Source organism: Macaca mulatta, chromosome 1 (genome assembly GCF_049350105.2).
Source record: "Macaca mulatta isolate MMU2019108-1 chromosome 1, T2T-MMU8v2.0, whole genome shotgun sequence".
Classification (NCBI taxonomy): domain Eukaryota; kingdom Metazoa; phylum Chordata; class Mammalia; order Primates; family Cercopithecidae; genus Macaca; species Macaca mulatta.
The window spans coordinates 115,013,979-115,032,551 of record NC_133406.1 but is presented as its reverse complement, the minus strand read 5'-3'; the positions used below and the strand labels follow the sequence as shown (position 1 = coordinate 115,032,551).

Genomic DNA, 18,573 nt, shown 5'->3' with positions numbered 1-18,573 from the left:
TGATCTCTGTGACCCACACCCTATTCATACACTCCCTCCCTTTTGAAAATTGCTAATAAAAACTTGCTGGTTTTACAGCTCATGGGGCATCACGGAACCTGCCAACATCTGATGTCTCCCCCCGACACCCAGCTTTAAAATTTCTCTCTTTTGTACTCTTTCCCTTTATTTCTCAGACCAGCCTATGCTTAGGGAAATAGAAAAGAACCCACGTTGACTATCGGGGGTGGGTTCCCCCGGTAAATAATGGATGGTAAAATATGAAAAAGGTCTAGGAGGCACACCCTCTCTGGCAACTACAATGGGCCAAAAGCCTGCATTCCCCTGGCCACAGTATGTTAAATTCAACCCAGCTTAGACACAGGATGTGGCAGCTGTTATGGTTCTCTGTATGTGCTGAGTGTCATGCCTGTACCATACAGGGATAATTGAGTCTCCATCCTCCTCAGCTCCTATCTGCCCAGTACAATGAACACCAACTACTGTCTTCCTCTTTGGCTCCCATAGCAGCCATGCTCTGTTGCAGAGAGTGGAGGGGTGCCTGTTCCCTCTTAAAGGGAACCTCCTGTTTGCTTTCTGGGACCACTCTCTTATGCCTCCTGTCAAAACTAGCTAGGACTCCCTGGAGTCCAATCCCTCTCTATTTAATCTTCTGTCATGTCTGTGTCACCTGGCTCATCAGGAAGGTACAGAAGGCTGAAGAGAAGGAATTCCCAGAGGACTTACTGGAGGAATGTGCTCTCATTTGTTCAAATAGCCACGGCCCTTCTGACTCCAGCCAGCCTCACAGGAAAACCAAAATCACATTTGAGGAAGACCAAGTTGACTCTGCGCTGGTTGTAGACAGTGAACCTTCTCATGATGAAGCGGAGGAAGCTCTAAACATTCTCCCAGGTAGCCTCTGTATTCTTTGTCCCTGGTACCTCTGTCTAGGCTGAGGAAGATCAACTCTGAAGATAGGCTCTATACACACAAATTGGTTTGAATCAAAAACTAGGATGGGATACTAAATACATTTACCAGGGAATTTTCCTCTCCTGCTCCACCCATGTCATGCCTCTGTCTCCCTGGGCCCAGTATCAAGTTACTGGACCCCAGGCAAGTGTGACAAACTCATACTCACCTGAGTGCAGGAGGTGTGAAGGAAGTACCTGTCAGGCTTCCCAGTTTTTATTCAGTATCTGTCATCACGTGTAATTATTCATCTGTCCCTAAACAATGTCCATGGAGTTTCTATTCCTTTTTAAGGAAACTGGCAGCCTTTCCTTTGTATTTGGAGATATTGTTCCCCAGGTTTCAGTGTTCTCAGCTTCAGTCTTGATTTCCTTTAAGTTAACTTGCTTAGCTGCACAGTCACCTTGAAACCTGGACGGAAACATTTCTTCTTTACCTTGCTGATATGTTTCCATAAAGTAAGGCTGGGCCCTGGTTCTCCACCCCATCAATGGCTGATGTGATGTTTCTTTGTAGCATTGCAGATTCTTTTTCTTTTTTTTTTTTCTTTGAGACGGAGTCTCACTGTGTCGCCCAGGCTGGAGCGGAGTGGCATGATCTTGGCTTACTGCAACCTCAGCCTGCTGCATTCAAGTGATTCTCCTGCCTCAGCCTCCTGAGTAGCTGGGACCACAAGTGTTCACCACCACACCTGTGCCCACTCTCAAGACATTGGACCCAGGCAGATGTGACAAATTCACACAATTGTGATTTTGACTCATGGATTTGTAGATTTCCTCCTTTGTTCTAGTTTCAGTGTCTAAAATCCTTGCAACCAGGAACAAGCTGGGTATTTGATGAGACAGGGCTGAATACTGCAGTTTTTCTCCTAGAAATTGTTTGGGGCATTTGCTTTAAATTGATTGGAAAAATATTGCATAACCCTTTGCACAAATTTGGGACACACGATATTGGGATAACGATGTACCAGAATAGGAATACTTCACCCATAGGCTCAGGGATGAAAACAAAGGAATCTCTGTCAGGACAGACCCTCAGGCCTCGTAAAGTATATCTGTCACAGTGTCCTGTTCTCATGCCAAGGAGACTGATATTCCTGTTTTAGGATTGGACAGTGGATTGTTACATGAATAGGGGAATCATCTTAATGTGTCTATCCCTGTCTGACTAATTGCAGAAATTGAAAAGGATCAAGAAGAGGAAGAAGATCAAGACTCACCATGCCCCAGGTAACTTTGAGTAATTGTGGACATTTAACTTACTGTTGACATCTGGAGATGCCAGATCCAGGGAAAACAGAACATACCTGTTCATTCATTCAGCCAACCATGAAATAGCCATATTAGCAATGTTAAGATTGTCAATGTGGAATAATTATTAAGCAGGATTATTAGTTAAAATTAATATTACTGGTGAATATTAATGAAGTGACCTCTTTTCATTTTACACCTGTATTTGTTTCTCTTGTTAATTCCTTCAAAATTATACTAATCTTTATTCAGTTGACTTGGTTGAACCGCTCAATCACATTTTCTGCAGTTTCCTTTTCACTTTAAGTCTTTTTGGCTTAAAGTGAACTCGAGATGCTCATCTGATATCTGCCTCTTTCCCTTTATATTTGCAAATATTTGGGAGCAGGAATGTAAATACGAACAATTTATATCATGCTAAAATTTTGAGAACAAGAGATGTTGAGGTCATAGTAACTCTATCAGTCTATGAAGACACAGGGGCCTGTTGCGTGTGCCATGTCACAGCTCTTTGGTACTGGGATCATTCCGTCTCCTTCCTTTCCAGCTCACTGTCTACCCAGGACACTGAGCACCTGCTGCTCTCTCTCCTGCTGGAGATAGAGAAGGATTGTTCTCTCTCTGAGGGGACTATCCTTTGCTTCCTCTGGCCCCTCCTTTGGCCTCTCTGTAGAACTAGCTGGGCACTGTGGTTTCTCTTCCCTTTGATGTTTATCTTCTGTGTTCTTCACCCACCAGGCTGAGCCCAGAGCTGCCAGAGGTGGAGGAGCAGGACGTCCCGCAGGGCTCTCTGGATGAAATTTACTTGACTCCTTCCCTTCCCCATGACCTCTCTGACTGGCAGCAGCCTTACAGCAGCACGTTGTGCTCATTGGAGGATCAGCTCGCCTGCTCTGCTCTCGATGTAGCCTGTGAGTACTCCAGCCTGAAGGTCACAAAGCTCCACTGTTCTCCCAGGCAGCCTCTATATATTCTGTTTCCTGTAACTTGTGCAGGTGAGATGGATCATCTCTGCAACCAGGCCCTGTAAATTCAGAGTGTTTTGAATCTGGTTCTTGGATCCAGTTTTAAGCTTAGACATTCAATGGGTGGAACCCCTTTCTCTTGTGGCAGGTGATTCCTCTGTCACCCGACCCCTTCTCACAAGAGCAGGCGGTAGGTATCAAAACAGGCCAGAGAGGGGAATGATGAGGGATCACTGCATACTCTCAGCCACAACAGCTCACCTGGAGAATTTTATATAACAGACTTCATTCCTTAAGATAGGGCATCTCTCTTTTCAGACATTATGTTGAACAGTGCCCTTCTCATCACATATCCTGAACAGCGCCCTTCTCTCTGGCCATCCACCTGTGCCAGCAGTTTTCCCCCATTATTTTGGAGGGCTGTTTCGTGATTCCTATGTTTCAAGCCAGATTCTCTACTACCTCCTCTGAGGTGGCTTCCCTCCACTGAAGCAGTTAGCGTCCCTTCCTCCGTGCATGGCCATGGCTTGCATCCTCTGTAGAGCCCCGTGGTTTCTTTCATGTGTGGGTTTGTGGTTTCAATCATGTGTTGTCTCAGTGCTATGTTCTCATGTAAACCATCAACAGCTAGTGTCCCTGGTCAGGTGCTGGCTTAACTGATGAGCAAAGCACAGTGGTTCTCATCCCCATGATCTCCGGCAAACCCTTCCCGTGAGCAAGTGCCCCTTGAGGTCGCTGTTTCATAGGGTGTGTAAGAAAAAAAACAATTTTCTTTTCTTCTCATTCATTCTGGTTTTTTTTGTACCATTATTCTGGGAATTTCATGTGGATTATTAGTTTTACCCATCAAAACTCTTGTAGAAAGAGCAAGTAACTCTGTAGTGTCCCCCATCTGAATATTTTGTCATGAGAGTAGTGACCGAAACTTTTGTCCTCCATTCTATTTTGGTCAGTAAACACCTTTCCTGCTGGAACCATCCTCTTTCGTGTTTTTCATTTCCCCTTGAGTTTCAAATAAGCAAAGGCTTTTGTAGGATCACAGCAATTTATTTATTTATTTGAGATGGGGTTTCACTCTTTTTTTTTTTTATTATACTTTAAGTTTTAGGGTACATGTGCACAACGTGCGGGTTTGTTACATATGTATACATGTGCCGTGTTGGTGTGCTGTACCTGTTAATTCATCATTTACATTAGGTATATCTCCTAATGCTATCCCTCCCCCTTCTCCCCACCCCACGACAGCGGGGTTTCACTCTTGTTGCCCAGGCTGGAGTGCAGTGGCACAATCTCGGCTAGCTGCAACCTCCACCTCCTGGGTTCAAGTGATTCTTCTGCCTCAGCCCCCAAGTAGCTGGGATTACAGGCACCTGCCAGCATGCCAGGCTAATTTTTTTTGTATTTTTTTAGTACAGATGGGTTTTCATCATGTTGGCCAGGCTGATCTTGAACTCTTGACCTCATGTGATCCACCCACCTCGGCCTCCCAAAGTGCTGGGATTACAGGTGTGAGCCATCGCAGCTGGCCCACAGCAATTCATAAAATGAAATAAAATACACATCGCCCTTGCACCTGTTATATGCCTTGCCCCTGGCCAAGCAAGCTCTGTCCTTGCTATAAACCATTCAGTGCTCATGGGGCACTCGCAAGTGGGTGGTGGCATCTCCATGTTAGAGCTGAGGATGCTGAGGCTCAGCAAGTTCTCTTTGCTCACCCAGGATGCCCCTACTAGTCACAGGGAGAACATGGGCCCCATGTCTGCGTGACTGCATGGTGCAATTGCTGTCATTTCTCTACAGTGGGATCTCTCAGAGACTCAGCTAGGATGATTGCTCAAGCATTTTCCCTTTGTAGCAAATTTGTTGGAAATAATTTCAAGCTGAAACACAAAATTTGCTGGTCTGGTACAAAGAACTTCTGTAGCCCCTCACGTGCGTAACCCAGTGATAAATACCTTGGTGCACTTTGTCTGTGAGCAGAACCGGTGGCTCCTCCAGTCCCTCCAGGGGGACCTACAGCTCCAGAAGGCTCTCAGGGAATGAAAGGTGCTGGTCTCTTCCTACCCTGTATCATGTGGGTTTCTGCTCTTAACATGGCAGTCTTGGAGCCCTTGTAAAGTTACTGGGCTCTGTCTCAGACCCCAGCCAGGACCAGGCTCCCATGAGGAGGAAGAGAAATGCTCAGACACATGTCTCAGAAGTGAGATGCCTGTGATATGGGCCAGCTCTGCCAGGGCATCATGAAACATGGGCCAGGAGAGGCCATATTCATCCATGCAGACAGGCTGAGATGCATGAATGCACTGTCTCAATTATACCAGGAGGCATCTGTGTGTGGGTTCCGATGATAACCTGTGAAGAGTCTGTACTGTTCACAGCTGTGACTCCAGCAGTGGTGCTGGAGTTGATGTGCTCCACCCATCCTCTCGCTTCAGGGAAAGTCACAGTAGAATCAGCGAGAATACAACCTAAATCATAACTTGATCACTTATTAGGACTTTTCCCCACCTGCTCAGCTAATAATATGTAGAGTACTTCAGAAGTTTGAGAACATGTTTTTCATTTTCTCCTGAAAATGCAAACAATATTCAAAGTATAATTTTAAGAAGACTTAGTATTCTGAAAAAGAGAGATAAGAGGACCTAACGAAATTAAGTAGTTAGAATTAAAAACATTCCTAGACATTGATTTTAAATCACACATGCAGAGGACAAGAATGGGAAGCCTGGGTTTGACCAGCCTTCCCCAACCAGATTTGTCCTTTTGAGATGTTTCCCCGACTGCCCAATATGAACTACCATGAAGTCGCATTGAGTGTCCTGAGTGATGGTTAATGATCAGTAAACTGTGCCCTGAGCAGCTAAGGAAGCCACATGAGGTGGAGTGAAGGGCTCAGGGGCACCAAGTCCCAGATGCTGGAAGGAACACCGTGCAGGGCTGTGCGGGGGAGGAGCCAGCCTGACTCCAGGGAAGAGTCTGTATGAGGGAGTGGTGAGAGGTGATGCTGGATAGGAACATGGGACAGAAGTTAGAAGGAGCACAAAGGCAGGGCAAGGGGGGAGAGTTGCACGGTGTGCAGTGGAGAGTTTTCAGAAGCAGAGTAGGGACGTGGAAAGAATGGGACTTCTGGGCAATAAAATCACTGAGACAATTGCTAGTGTGAAGATGGCAGAATCAGAGATAGCAGTTGGGGGCATGTATGAAGCCAGGCATCAGTAATGAGTCTGATACACTGTGCTCTCAGGAAGATGAAGGAGAACAGATACACGGAAGGCATTTTTAAGAAAGCCTAGAGAAACCTTGATGAGAATGAGGATGTGCAGAGGGGAGGAGAGAGAGGAGCCCTGCAGCAACGTGGATCAAGCCCTGCAGGCCCCATCCCTCTGCTGAGGCAGATCTGGACTGGCGTGAGGCCACCGGAAGTCTTTCCTTAGTCCACTTTCTGAGAGTGTGATCTCCCCTTCCTGTGGAAATAGCGCTAATTTTTATGAGGGGTGCTGCCCGGACCCCACTGGAGGAGCAGGTAAGATGAGGACTGTGCTCGGTGTTATCTCCCTACAGAACCACACACGCTGATCGGTAATACCTGTGGCCCCTAAGTGTCCGTGAGGGGACTGGTCCCTCTACAACATTGCTTATGGCTGCGGACACCCACTATATGGCAACAAGATGTATATGTGTGGGCAGGTGGTAAAGTAATTATAGGCAATGGAAATTCAAAATGTTTCAGAACTCTAAAAAGTTTGCCTCATGTAGTATTTGGTCTGTTGCAGGGGGCCCCAAGCCCCTGGAGCTGTGGTCAGCTACCTGTCCTGGGCCTGTTAGGCACCAGGCCACACAGCAGGATATGAGCAGCCGGCAAGCGAGCATTCCAGCCTGAGCCCCGCCTCCTATCAGATCAGTGGTGGCATTAGATTCTCATAGAAGCACAAACCCTATTGTGAACTGTGCATGAAAGGGATCTAGGTTGTGCGCTCCTTATGAGAATTTAATTAATGCCTGATGATCTGAGGTGGAACAGTTTCATCCCAAAATGATCCCCCTCTTTTCACGTCCACCACCCCTGGTCTGTGGAAAAATCGTCTTCCACGAAACCAGTCCCTGGGGCAAAGAAGCTTGGAGACTGTGGTCTACAGTGTCCCAAAACCCTTTTCTATGGTTCCTTCCCAAAGCCTGGAGGCTCTGAGTCCTCCCCTGTTCTTATACTCCTGTGTGTTGAGAAAAACAGCATTTCCTATGCTCTGAAGGCTCTCCAGAACATTCTTTCCAGGCTGCAGGATGGAGATTAATAATAACAGAATAATCGGCATGGTCTTGTTAGCCAATCCAAAGCCCTCTGGGCTGAAGTGGGGGTTTTTCACTTCAGGGACATCCAGCCTGGGTACCTTCCATCTCAGCATCCCCAGGCACAGACAGGAAGTGACATCACCCATTTACATGATGTCTGTCTTTGTGGCCTGGGCCACTGGGTGGCTCACCTCAGAGGCAGGGACACAAGAGATAGGTGTTCTGGGCATGATTAAGAAAGGGAAAACTGAGAGCGTTCCTACTGAAGCCCCTTCTCCTTTCAGCTCCCACCCAGGCGGCCTGTCCTTACGGGCCTTGGAGTGGAGACTTGAGCCACCACCTGTCAGAAGTGCAGGCTTCACAGGCACAGCTGGAGCCGAGAACCCTGGTGCCCAATTGTCTGCGACCACAGCTGGATCAAGGGTTTGACTGTGGCTATGGCTTAGCCAGGCGGGGCGTTTCCTCCGCCACCTGCAGCTTCACAGCCAACGCTGATGCTGGGAAGCAATGGCCCTTCCAAGGTAGGGAAGGAAAGGGGACCAGGAAGCTCTAATCTGGGTGTTGGTGATCATGGTGCTGTGAGGGGAGGAGGCAATGGGGTCTCTTCGTGCTCCCTCAGAGTCAGGTAGAAATCCACAATGTTCCAACCTAGTGAGGTGAGCAAGAGCCTGGGGGTTTAGGATCAAATCTGCTCTCAGGTCCTGGGTTTAACCCTTACTCATTATTCACCTCGGCCAAGTCATTTGTGGTGTTGGCATTTACATCTCAGTTCTGTCATCTGAGAGGCCTGAAAAATAACATCTACATTCAATCATTGTTGATAGCATTAATTATGATAATTACCAAAGGGCTAATTCAATAAAAATTACTCAATAAATCTATGAATACATGTTATCTAATTCTGTTATCTTTCTGATAAATTAGCATTTAGGACATGACTTCACATGCAGTTTCATCTGAGGAGGAGTAACTGTTAGGATCTCTACTTTCTAGGGACCTCCTTCCTGTGTTTTCTTAGAAACTCTCTTTTGCCAGTTTTCTTCCTCTTCGTCAGCATCCCTTTTTAAGTCAATTTTCCGCTATCGAGCACTTTCAATAACAACATATTAGGCACATTCAGTAAAAGCTCAAACCCTGGGCCCGCAAGTTAGTTGCCTGGCATATCCAGCTTCTTGTTCTGTTTCTTCCCCGCATTTTGAAATAAAGGAATAAAAGGGCAATCTTCTCATGGAAAGTGTACAAATCTGTGTCTTTTCTGAAACTCCATTTAGTTCATCATCTCCACTCATGTCCACAGTCATATCCTCAGTTTCATTCTCACAGGGATCCACTTCTGCTCAGATTTCCTTAAAACCCGGGTCGCGTTCATCTTACTCTCTGTCCTACTCAATATCTCCTCCTGGAGCCCCCGAGGCTGCCTTGTGCTCATCTGTCAGGCAATGCCCTCAACTGAGGAATAAGGAGACCCAAGTCCTCAGGAGGAGGGAGGGTCACGTGAGGTAATGAGCACCATCTGGGTCCCTGCAGAGGACACACGGAAGATGCTCAGTGAGTGTCGGGGGATGCATAGTCCCTGACGTGCCCTGATAACTTCTAGTATTTAAACTGATTTCTTCCCACTGATGTCTCTTTTGCTTCTCCATGGATTCCCAGTCAGGACTCATCCCTCTGGCTCCAACACTCTCACCTGCTGGCTTCCCCAGGAGTCCAGAGCACTAACCAGGCTCCAGGCAAGAGGACAGAGTGAATGCCTTTTGTTTCATTCTCCTTTACCTGGTGACTTCTCCCTGCTGTCTAATAGGGCATTTGTTTCTCACCACGTCTTCCCTCTCTCATTCGTCTTATTTTTCTAAAAGTTTTTTGAATTTCAATGGACCAGATTATAATGTTAGTGATTATAATGTTAATTCAACATCTTCCACATCCCTGTGTAATTTCTTCCAATAGATTTTTATATATAAATATATGCATTTATGTCATTTGTCATATACATTATGCATATTTGGCATGTGTTTTTAATAAAATGTATATATATGCAATATACGTATGATCATTTCATCAATATCCCACGTTTAGCCTTCCCAATTCTTTTCTCTCATATATTCATTTAACGTTGATTTTGCTTGATTTTTCGAATCTCCTCCCTCCCAAAACACAGCCTGTTTCCAGTGTGATTTCCTTGCCTTTGCCGTATCTACCTGGAAGCTATTGTGTTTATTAATCCTAAGTTTCTTGAATATGTTTGTCAATTGGGATCACCTTTTCCTCCTGGCAATCTTGTCATTACTGGGTGATGCATGAAAAATCAACAATACAGAAAATACAAAAATGTATTCCTTGGCTTCCCTTTACCCCTTGGACTTTCTTGCCCAAGGCCACTTTCCTTCTCTGATGTTCCTCTTGGGTGGAAGAGAAAGTCACAGTAAGATCATGGATGACAGTGAACGCTGTTGGGTGTGGTTTCATTTTCAGAGCTGGGTTTAGAGCTTTCCCTTGGAATGAAGAACCCTCCCCAGCTAGAAGGTGATGCTCTTGAAGGCTCAGCTGACAACACACATGAGCATCAAGTCATTGGCCACATTCATGCTGCAAGTGTCCTAAAACCAAAGATGATCAAAAGAAAACTGCTGTTCAGCAAGTGGAGACTGGCATGCAGATTCCCTGGCCTGCAAGCTTAGGGTACGAAGGTAATCACATCTATGGCTGTTAGCTGCACTCGCTCCTTATTTCTGTCTATGATGACAGCTCATTCTCCTGTTGCTTTTCTCTTCCCTATTTGTTCTCTCCAGCAACTGCTATCACGTCTGACTGGTCTTACCTCTGTGTCTCATGGGCTGCCACCCTGCCAAGACCTTCCATTCCCATCTCCATCTGCTCTTTGCTCTCTGAACTCTGCTCTGTTCCCACTGCTACTGTCTTGGGAGTCCCTCTCGCTTCAGAGTTTTGTTGGTCTAGATATTGAGAATATTGCTAAAATGGCTTAAGGTGTAACCAGGTGTGGAATCAACTTCAGGGAATTGGGAAAATAAGTTGGGCCAAGGTTACAATCCTCACTCTCTCTTTGCTAACTTCATGTAGACTCTCTTGTTTTTCCTTTCTTTCCTGAGCCCCTTGGAAAGAATACTTATGATTATATTTCTCTTTTTTCATGTTTTATTTGTAACCAACCAAACAAGCAGCAATGAAATAATATTTCTTTGTAAAACTTTATTCCTGTCCTAGCCAAGGTGACCCAACAGCCTCTCATGACTGTTGAGACCTCCAGACTGGAGCTTTTTTTCTCCCTCCTTCCAAACGCTATTGAAAGGGCCTGAGGCTGGGCTGTAGTTCCCAGGTGGTTAATAGCAACCCATGTGGCCTTAGTTTAATCTTAGCCCTGTGGCATCACTGCTCCTGTGTTGTGAAAAGCAGAACTGGACGTAGATGTGGTCTGAGGTCCCTGCTAATTCTCACATCCAGGATTCTTTCCGGGCCCCTCCCACTCCTCCCTTAAAAGACTGGGACATGGTGTTGTAAGGGGGTAGGTTTCTCTGCAAAGGGTCCTCTCCCTCTGCAGTGCTCTGTTTCTGAGCATGCATGGTTGATGCTGAGCACATCCTCACTGGGAAGTGTGAAGAGCAATCACTTTGCTCCAAACAGAGCTAATCAGGAAGGAAGGTACTGATGTTACCAGTTGCTGGTGGGGTCCCTACATTCTGCACCCCAGGCTGACTGCAAGTTCTGGGGTGTTTCTTCTCACTTGTGGATGGCACCTGCCACTTCAGCCAGCCTGAGGCTTGGCCTTCAGCTGGTCCTCCCAGCGGAGCTCAGTTTGCCCCTGGGTTATCACCACTTAGCAGTCCCTCCAGACTCAACCAGACAGGATGAGACAAAGATGCTCATTTGATTTTTTTCTCCCTCTCCCCTACAGGTACCAAATACTACTTGAAAGGATGAAAAGGATGAAAAGATGTCATCAAAGTAGTTTTTTCACTTGCTGAAAAAGACTAAAACAGCAAAGCAAGTTCAAGATCAAACACAACACTGCAGGGATCCTTTGCTGAGGAGTGAACTTAAGACCATGAAATGCTATTGATGATTTTAACCCACTGGGCCCCTTTGATTTGAGAAGCCACAGCCCTTCCCCCTCCAATTGTGATCAATTGTGATCAGTATCTAAGGAGACCAATGCCCAGATGGACAAACAGCATTGAGAGGCCGTAACCCTGCTTCTCTCAATTCCTATCCTGTAGAGAACAGGACTCAGGAGCTCCTGGCAGGAGACAGTGTGTCACCTAGGACTCTGCCAGTGCAGAGTATGAACAATGCCGTGTTCTTGCTGAAAATGCTTAGCCTGAGTTTCTTAGGAGGTAATCACCAGACAACTGCAGAATGTAGAACACTGAGCAGGACAACTGACCTGTCTCCTTCACACAGTCCATGTCACCACTAATCACACAACAAAAAGGAGAAGAGACATTTTGGGTTTAAAAAGAATAGAAAGATAATGTAGCTACACTTCTGTAGTTATTTTGAACCCAAAGTATCTCCTCATCTTTTTGTTGTTGTCATTGATTGTGGTGACATGGACTTGTTTGTAGAGGACAGGTCAGCTGTCTGGCTCAATGTTCTACATTCTGAGATCTGAAAATGTCCTCATGATTAAATTCAGCCTAAATATTTTGCTGGGAACACTGCAGAGTCACTACTGTGAGTTTCCTACCTCAGCCCATCTGCGGGCAGGGAAGATCCAGTATGTCCATCGCCATTATCGTGATACTAGGACTGGTCACTTGGTTAAGGAGGGGTCTAGGAGATCTTTCGCTTGTAAAGGCACCTTATTTATAATTAATTTGGAAAGTGGCATGAAAAAGTATAAATATTGTGTATTCTAACGATCTTCCTCTGAACAGTTTATCATCAATCATCCCTGCCTGTGTCAGCTATTATATTTATGTTTGTACATTGGAAATTTTCTATCTCAATGATTAGTATATACTTGTTTTTGCTGGCATTCTGTCATAAAAAGAATATTCCCTGCACAAATTTTAACTTTCATCCCAAATTAATTTTAGTCTGTTAATGTTAGAATGTTTAAGTTTTGCTCTTTGAGGAAGACGCGGTCATAGGTGTTGCAGATCCCTGATCTGCATGCTCCTGCTCCTGGCTCACCGCTGTTTGCTGTCACCCAGGAACAAGTCGGTAAGGAAGCCGCGCAGCAGCCATGGCTTTTAAAGACCGGAAAAACACCCATGGAGCTGGAGGTGGAATTCACCAAATTCGAATTACTCTAATCAGCTGCAATGTAAAATCCCTGGAGAAGGTGTGTGCTGACTTGATCAGAGGAGCAAAGGCAAAGAATCTCAAAGTGAAATGACCAGTTCGAATGCCTCCCAAGACTTTGAGAATCATTACAAGAAAAACTACTTGTGGTAAAGGTTCTAAGACATGGGATCATTTCCAGATGAAAATACACAATCAACTCATTGACTTGCAGAGTCCTTCTGAGATTGTTAAGCAGATTACTTCCGTCAGTATTGAGCCAGAAGTTGAGGCGGAAGTCACCATTGCAGATGCTTAAGTCAACTATTTTAATAAATTGATTACCAGCTGTTAAAAAAAAAAGAATATTTAAGTTTTAAATCTGTTTAATTAAAAGGTTTTTGCCTATCACTCTGGCCTGGTGGATTTTTTACATATAATATTTTAAGCTTTTACTATAATGTTTGGTTTTGGTGGATAAAAATATGGATTAATAAAAACATTCTTATTTCCCTGTTTATATCTAAACTCTTTCATATTTTTGTCTATATTTACCATATGTTGTAGAGTGTATTTACTGTATTTCCTTGTTGATGTGATTTGTTTTCTTTGTGTGTGTGTTTGTGTGTCTGTGTGTGTGCCTTTTGTTTATTTAGGAAGGGTTGTATAGCGCATGCTTAACAGTGCACTAAAAACATTTTAACGTCACTAGTCCCCTTTTAACTTGACACACTACTAATATATGGTTTATAAATGTTAAATTATATCTTTCATCTTCAAATCTTTGTCACTATGACAATCAAAGACATTATTTTCCTCTTCTCTGACCTCTTTACCTGCCATTTCTTATAGTGTTAGCTCAACCCAAGCATATACCAGTGACAGCCTGTGTTTCCCACCTTGTCTCCACCTTGGCTTTTGGTTTAGATCCACAACGAAATAGATGCTCACGAGCTATGCAAAAGCGCATGTCCTAGGCATCACTTGTTGAGAGGAATTCATCCTTAACAGAGTCCTCATCAGGGAATCAGGTCTCGCTGAGTTTTGCTTAATCACCTTTTCCCGCTACCTTGGTACATGGATCGCATCACTGGATTTAAGGTACTTGCCAAAAATGATTTTTCTTGAGGTTTTAGGAAATATTGTCTTGCTTTGGGTACAGGCATGAGGTGTGTTCTCATTCTGGGATTCTACTTTGTTCTACCAGGACCTCTAATTTCTGCCAGTTACTTCATTCACTTTCTTCACTATGAGTCTCCAGAGGGTGATTCCTTTGTCCAGGCCTCTCCTTCCCTCTCCCTGCAATTCTGCCTTTCTGAGGTTGGCACCTGTGGTCCTCTGCACTTGTTACTTTCAATTAGGAAACCCCTAATTGGTTAAGTTTTAAGAGTTAGTTTGAAATTCAGCTATTAACCTATCCTAATTCTTCAAAGGCAGAACTTCAATAGTATAAAAAAGGAGACAGAATTATGTAATAGAGCACCCCCATAATCACTGGCCAGCTTCAACAATTATCATTGAATAGCTGAACTTTTAAAACTACACCCCTAATTGGTTGACATTTCCCCTTCCTTTTCCCTTCCTTTCAATTCCTCAGCAGCAGGTCTCTAATCTACCAGGTCTCAGGCATGGTCTGTGTTTCTCCACACTCTCTTTCTGTGGATGACTTTTCCTGTGTTCTGTCATGAACAGGCCCTCCCCGCTGTCCTGGCCTTTATTTGAATAGTATTTCCTGCTCCCTCTGCTGTTGTGTGGCTCCCAGACCTGGCTAACTAAAATCATCTGAGGGCCACAGTGTTCCCTAGCCCTGGTTGTTGGGGGACAGGGTTATGGGTGGGATTTCTGACTCTGTGTTAATCCTTAGGGCTTTGAAATGTATGTGGAGAAATTCAGCTATTATCCTATCCTAATTCTTCGAAGGCAGAACTTCAATAGTATAAAAAAGGAGACAGAATTATATAATAGAGCACCCCTGTAATCACTGGCCAGCTTCAACAATGATCATTGAATAGCTGAACTTTTAAAACTACAAAACTTCCTACTTAACCTATGTAATGTGTATGTACATATATGTTAATATACATGTGTGTATATGTATATGGCATGTATGTGTGTGTGTATATATAAATTTGGACATGAGATTATGGAGGCGGAAATTCCTAAGATGGAAAGGTGGATACCCAGGAAAACATTTCGTTCTTATTAGGCCTTTTCCTCCTCTGGCCTTTGGTTGATTGAATGAGGCCCACCCACCATAGGGAGGGCAATCTGCTTCACTTCGTCTGCCTATTCTGGTGTTAATGGCATCCAGAAACACCCTCCAGCACACACCCAGAATAATGATGAACCAAATGTCCTGGCACCCTGGGGCTCAGTCACAGTGATCCACACAATTTTTAACCGTCACACAACTTTTTGTGATGTGTGTGCTTTTCACATTTTTCTCCCAATCTGTAGCTTATCTTTTTATTCTATTAACAGTGTCTAGTGCTGACCTTGAATTTTTAATTTGGATGAAGCTGAATTTATCAATGTTTTCTTTAATAGTTTGTGTTGATGTGATAACTAAGAATACTTTGCCTTAAATCTACATTATGAAGATTTTCTCTCATGTTTTCTACTGTAAGTTTTCTTGTTTTGCAGTTTACATTTAGTTCTGTAATCAACTTTGAGTTACTTTTAGTGCAAGTATGGAGGTTTAAGTGGATTTTTAAATTTTTTGTTGTTTTTTTCTTCAACTTTTAATTTCAGAGGTCCATGTGCAGGATGTACACGTAAACGTGTGCCATGGTGGTTTGCTGCGCAAATCATCCAATCGCCTAGTTTTTAAGCCCAGCATCCACTAGCTAGTCTTCCTGATGCTCTCTTTCCCCCCAACTCTGACTCCTAACAGGCTCCATTATGTGTTGTTCCCCACTATGTGTTCATGTGTTCTCATCATTCAGCTCCCACTTGTAAGTGAGAACATGTGGTGTTCTTTTTCTGTTCCTGTGTTAGTTTGCTGAGGATAATGGCTTCCAACTCCATCCATGCCCCTGCAAAGAACATGATCTCGTTCCTTTTTATGGCTGCATAGTATTCTATAGTGCATATGTACCACGTTTTCTTTATTCAGTCTATCATTGATGGGCATTTAGGATCATTCCATGTCTTTGCTATTTTGAATAGTGCTGCAATGGACACATGCCAGCATGTATCTTTATGACAAAATGACTTATATTCCTTTGGGTATATATCTGGTAGTGGGATTACCGGTCAAATTGTATTTCTGCCTGTAGGTCTTTGAGGAATAGCCACACTGTCTTTCCCAATGGTTGGACTAACTTACACTCCCACCAACAGTGTAAAAGCATTCCTTTTTCTATGCAGCCTTGCCAGCATCTGTTGTGGATTTTTTTCTATTTTTGCCTATGGATGTCCAGTTTTGTTTTTTTTTTTTTAGCAGAATTTGTTAACAAGACAATGCTTTCTCCCCTGAATTGTTTTGAACCATTGTCCATCCATTGGAGGGGATGAGACTGGAGAGAGGACTGTCCTATCATTGGAGGGATAGGGCTTGAAATATGGAAAAGAAAAGGAACACATATTTTTTCAATGAGGAAGAAGAAAGCCCCAAGCACAAGTGGGGTACTCCCTACCCCCATGTGTGGCACACTCGTCTCTGCTTTCTCTGCCTCTCCTGCTGCACAAGCTTTGGTGTGCACAGACACTGAGGCCGAGTTGTGTCACTAGACCCATTTGGGCAGTGACATCAAATGTCTGGCATCAAATCTCAGAATCTCAAACAGGCAAAGTGGCAGGAAAACATGAGACATAATGAAGAATAAAATAATTCAATTGAAAATGACTCACATATTAGAAATAGCAGACAAGGACAATAGGGCAGTTTTTATAACTTTGATTAATTGAAGATGTGGGAGATATTTTTAATATCAAATTCCATAAGTGAAAACTACAATTTACAGTCTGAAGTTAAAAAAAATACACTTGATTAAACATTGCAGAAGAAAAGATTAATGAACTAGAAGGAGTAGTAGTAGAAACTAACACAAATGAAACACACAGAGAAAAATGAATTGAAAACATAAAAAGCCCATCAGTGGGAAAACTTTAAGCACCCTACTGTAGGGGTAAATGGTATCCCTGAGGGGAATGGAGTGGGTAAGATGGCTAGAAAAATATTTAAAGCATTCTGGATGGAAGCTTTCTAAGCTTCATAAAGACCGTAAGCCACAAATATCCCAGAAACATAATATATCCTAAGGACAAGAAACATGAAGAAAACTACACCAAGGAACACTACACTCAAATTTATCAAAGCCAGTGGTGAAGAGAAAATCCTAAGAGGAGTAAAAGGGGAACAAACATGTTAAATCCTGAGGACTAAATGTAAGGATGGCATCCGACTTCTCATCAGAAACATTACAAACAAGAAGTTTGCAATAGCTTTAAAGTACTGAACAAAAGTCAACCTAGAATTTCTGTACCCACTAAAAATATCTTTCAGAAATGAAGGTGAGCAAAAATGGTTTGGAAAGAAAAAACAATTATCTCAATTTGACGATGACATGATCCTATATAGAGAAAATACCAAATAACACACACACGTGCGCGCACACACACACACACACCACTGGAGTTAATAAACTAATTTGGCAAACTTGGAGTATACAAAATAAGCCAACAAAAACCAGTTTCCTCAGCAATGAAAAAATCTTAAGGGAAAATTAATACATTTCATTTACAATAGCACCCATAAGAATAACATACCTAGGAATAAATTTAAGAAGGTGAAATACTTGTACACTGAAAACTACCTAACATTGCTTAAAGAGAGTTAAGAAGAACTAAATAAATGGAAAGACATCCTGTGTCCATGGTTGGAAGATTTAATATAGTTAAGATGGAAATACAGCTCAAAACAACCTACAGATTCAGTGCAATCTTATTCAAATTCCAGTGGCCTGTTTTTTCAGAAATAAAAAAAACCCAGAACTTTTTATTCAGAAGAAATTGCAAGTATCCCCAAATAGCAAAAAGAGTCTTGAATAATAAGAATAAATAACTCCTATTCCAAAGATCTTTTTTATTTTAATTTTTAAAATTTGTATTTGAAACGGAGTCTTACTCTGTTACCCAGGCTGGAGTGCAGTGGAATGGCATGATCTCTGCTCACTGTAACCTCCATCTCCCGGGTTCAAATGATTCCCTTGCTTCAGACTCCTGAGTTGCTGGTATTACAGGCACCCACCACCACTCCCAGCTAATTCTTCGCATTTTTAGTGGAGATGGGGTTTCACCACATTTGCCAGTCTGGTCTCAAACTCCTGACCTCAAGTGATCCACCTGCCCTGGCCTCCTAGACGGGATTATAGGCATGAGCCACCACACCTGGCCTCCAAAGATCTTATATTGCTCTCAGCAATATTTTGTAGTCTTCAGTGTACAGGTGTTCACATCTTTTGCTATGTAGTTCATATTTTTTAATGGTATTGTTAATGTTTGTTGAAAGAAATCTTTTATTAAAATGGTATATTGTTAAAGTCTACAACATAATGCTTTGATATACATATATATAATGAACTAATGGCTCCGCTCCCTTCAGGGCTTCTATTTACCCCTATAGTAGGGTGTTTACAATCAGGCTAATTAGCATACTCACCTTCTCACATAGTGCCTTTTTCAGTGTAGTGAGAACACCAATGATCTCTTTTAGCAAACTTCAAGTATATAATACAGCATTAACAATAGTCCTCATGCTGTACATCAGATCTCTAAAACTCATTCTGTAACCAAAAGCAGGTTAGTCGCTCACCGCATGTAGAGTCCAATTAAGCATGAGGCCTGCTACAAAAAAGTCAATTTATTTCCAAAGG

The 18,573-nt window shown here is 43.3% G+C and overlaps 1 protein-coding gene and 1 pseudogene across 2 annotated transcripts in view; both read left to right on the top strand.

Annotated features, from left to right (window-relative positions):
- Window positions 1–13,108, top strand: part of LOC717236 (NBPF family member NBPF4-like) — a 37,789-nt gene extending 24,681 nt beyond the window's left edge. Inside the window, exons 11-16 of one of the 2 annotated variants that reach the window (XM_028828867.2) lie at window positions 758–894; window positions 2,132–2,183; window positions 2,943–3,115; window positions 7,741–7,977; window positions 9,929–10,143; window positions 11,367–13,108. In XM_028828867.2, the coding sequence (XP_028684700.2) occupies window positions 758–894; window positions 2,132–2,183; window positions 2,943–3,115; window positions 7,741–7,977; window positions 9,929–10,134 (805 nt within the window). In that variant the 3' untranslated portion in view covers window positions 10,135–10,143; window positions 11,367–13,108. Of the gene's footprint in view, window positions 1–682; window positions 895–2,131; window positions 2,184–2,942; window positions 3,116–7,740; window positions 7,978–9,928; window positions 10,144–11,366 lie in introns of both variants that reach the window. The other variant, XM_028828863.2, reaches the window with a different exon arrangement.
- On the top strand, window positions 12,191–13,108 carry LOC717268 (small ribosomal subunit protein uS10 pseudogene; annotated as a pseudogene).
- Window positions 13,109–18,573: the final 5,465 nt, after the last annotated feature.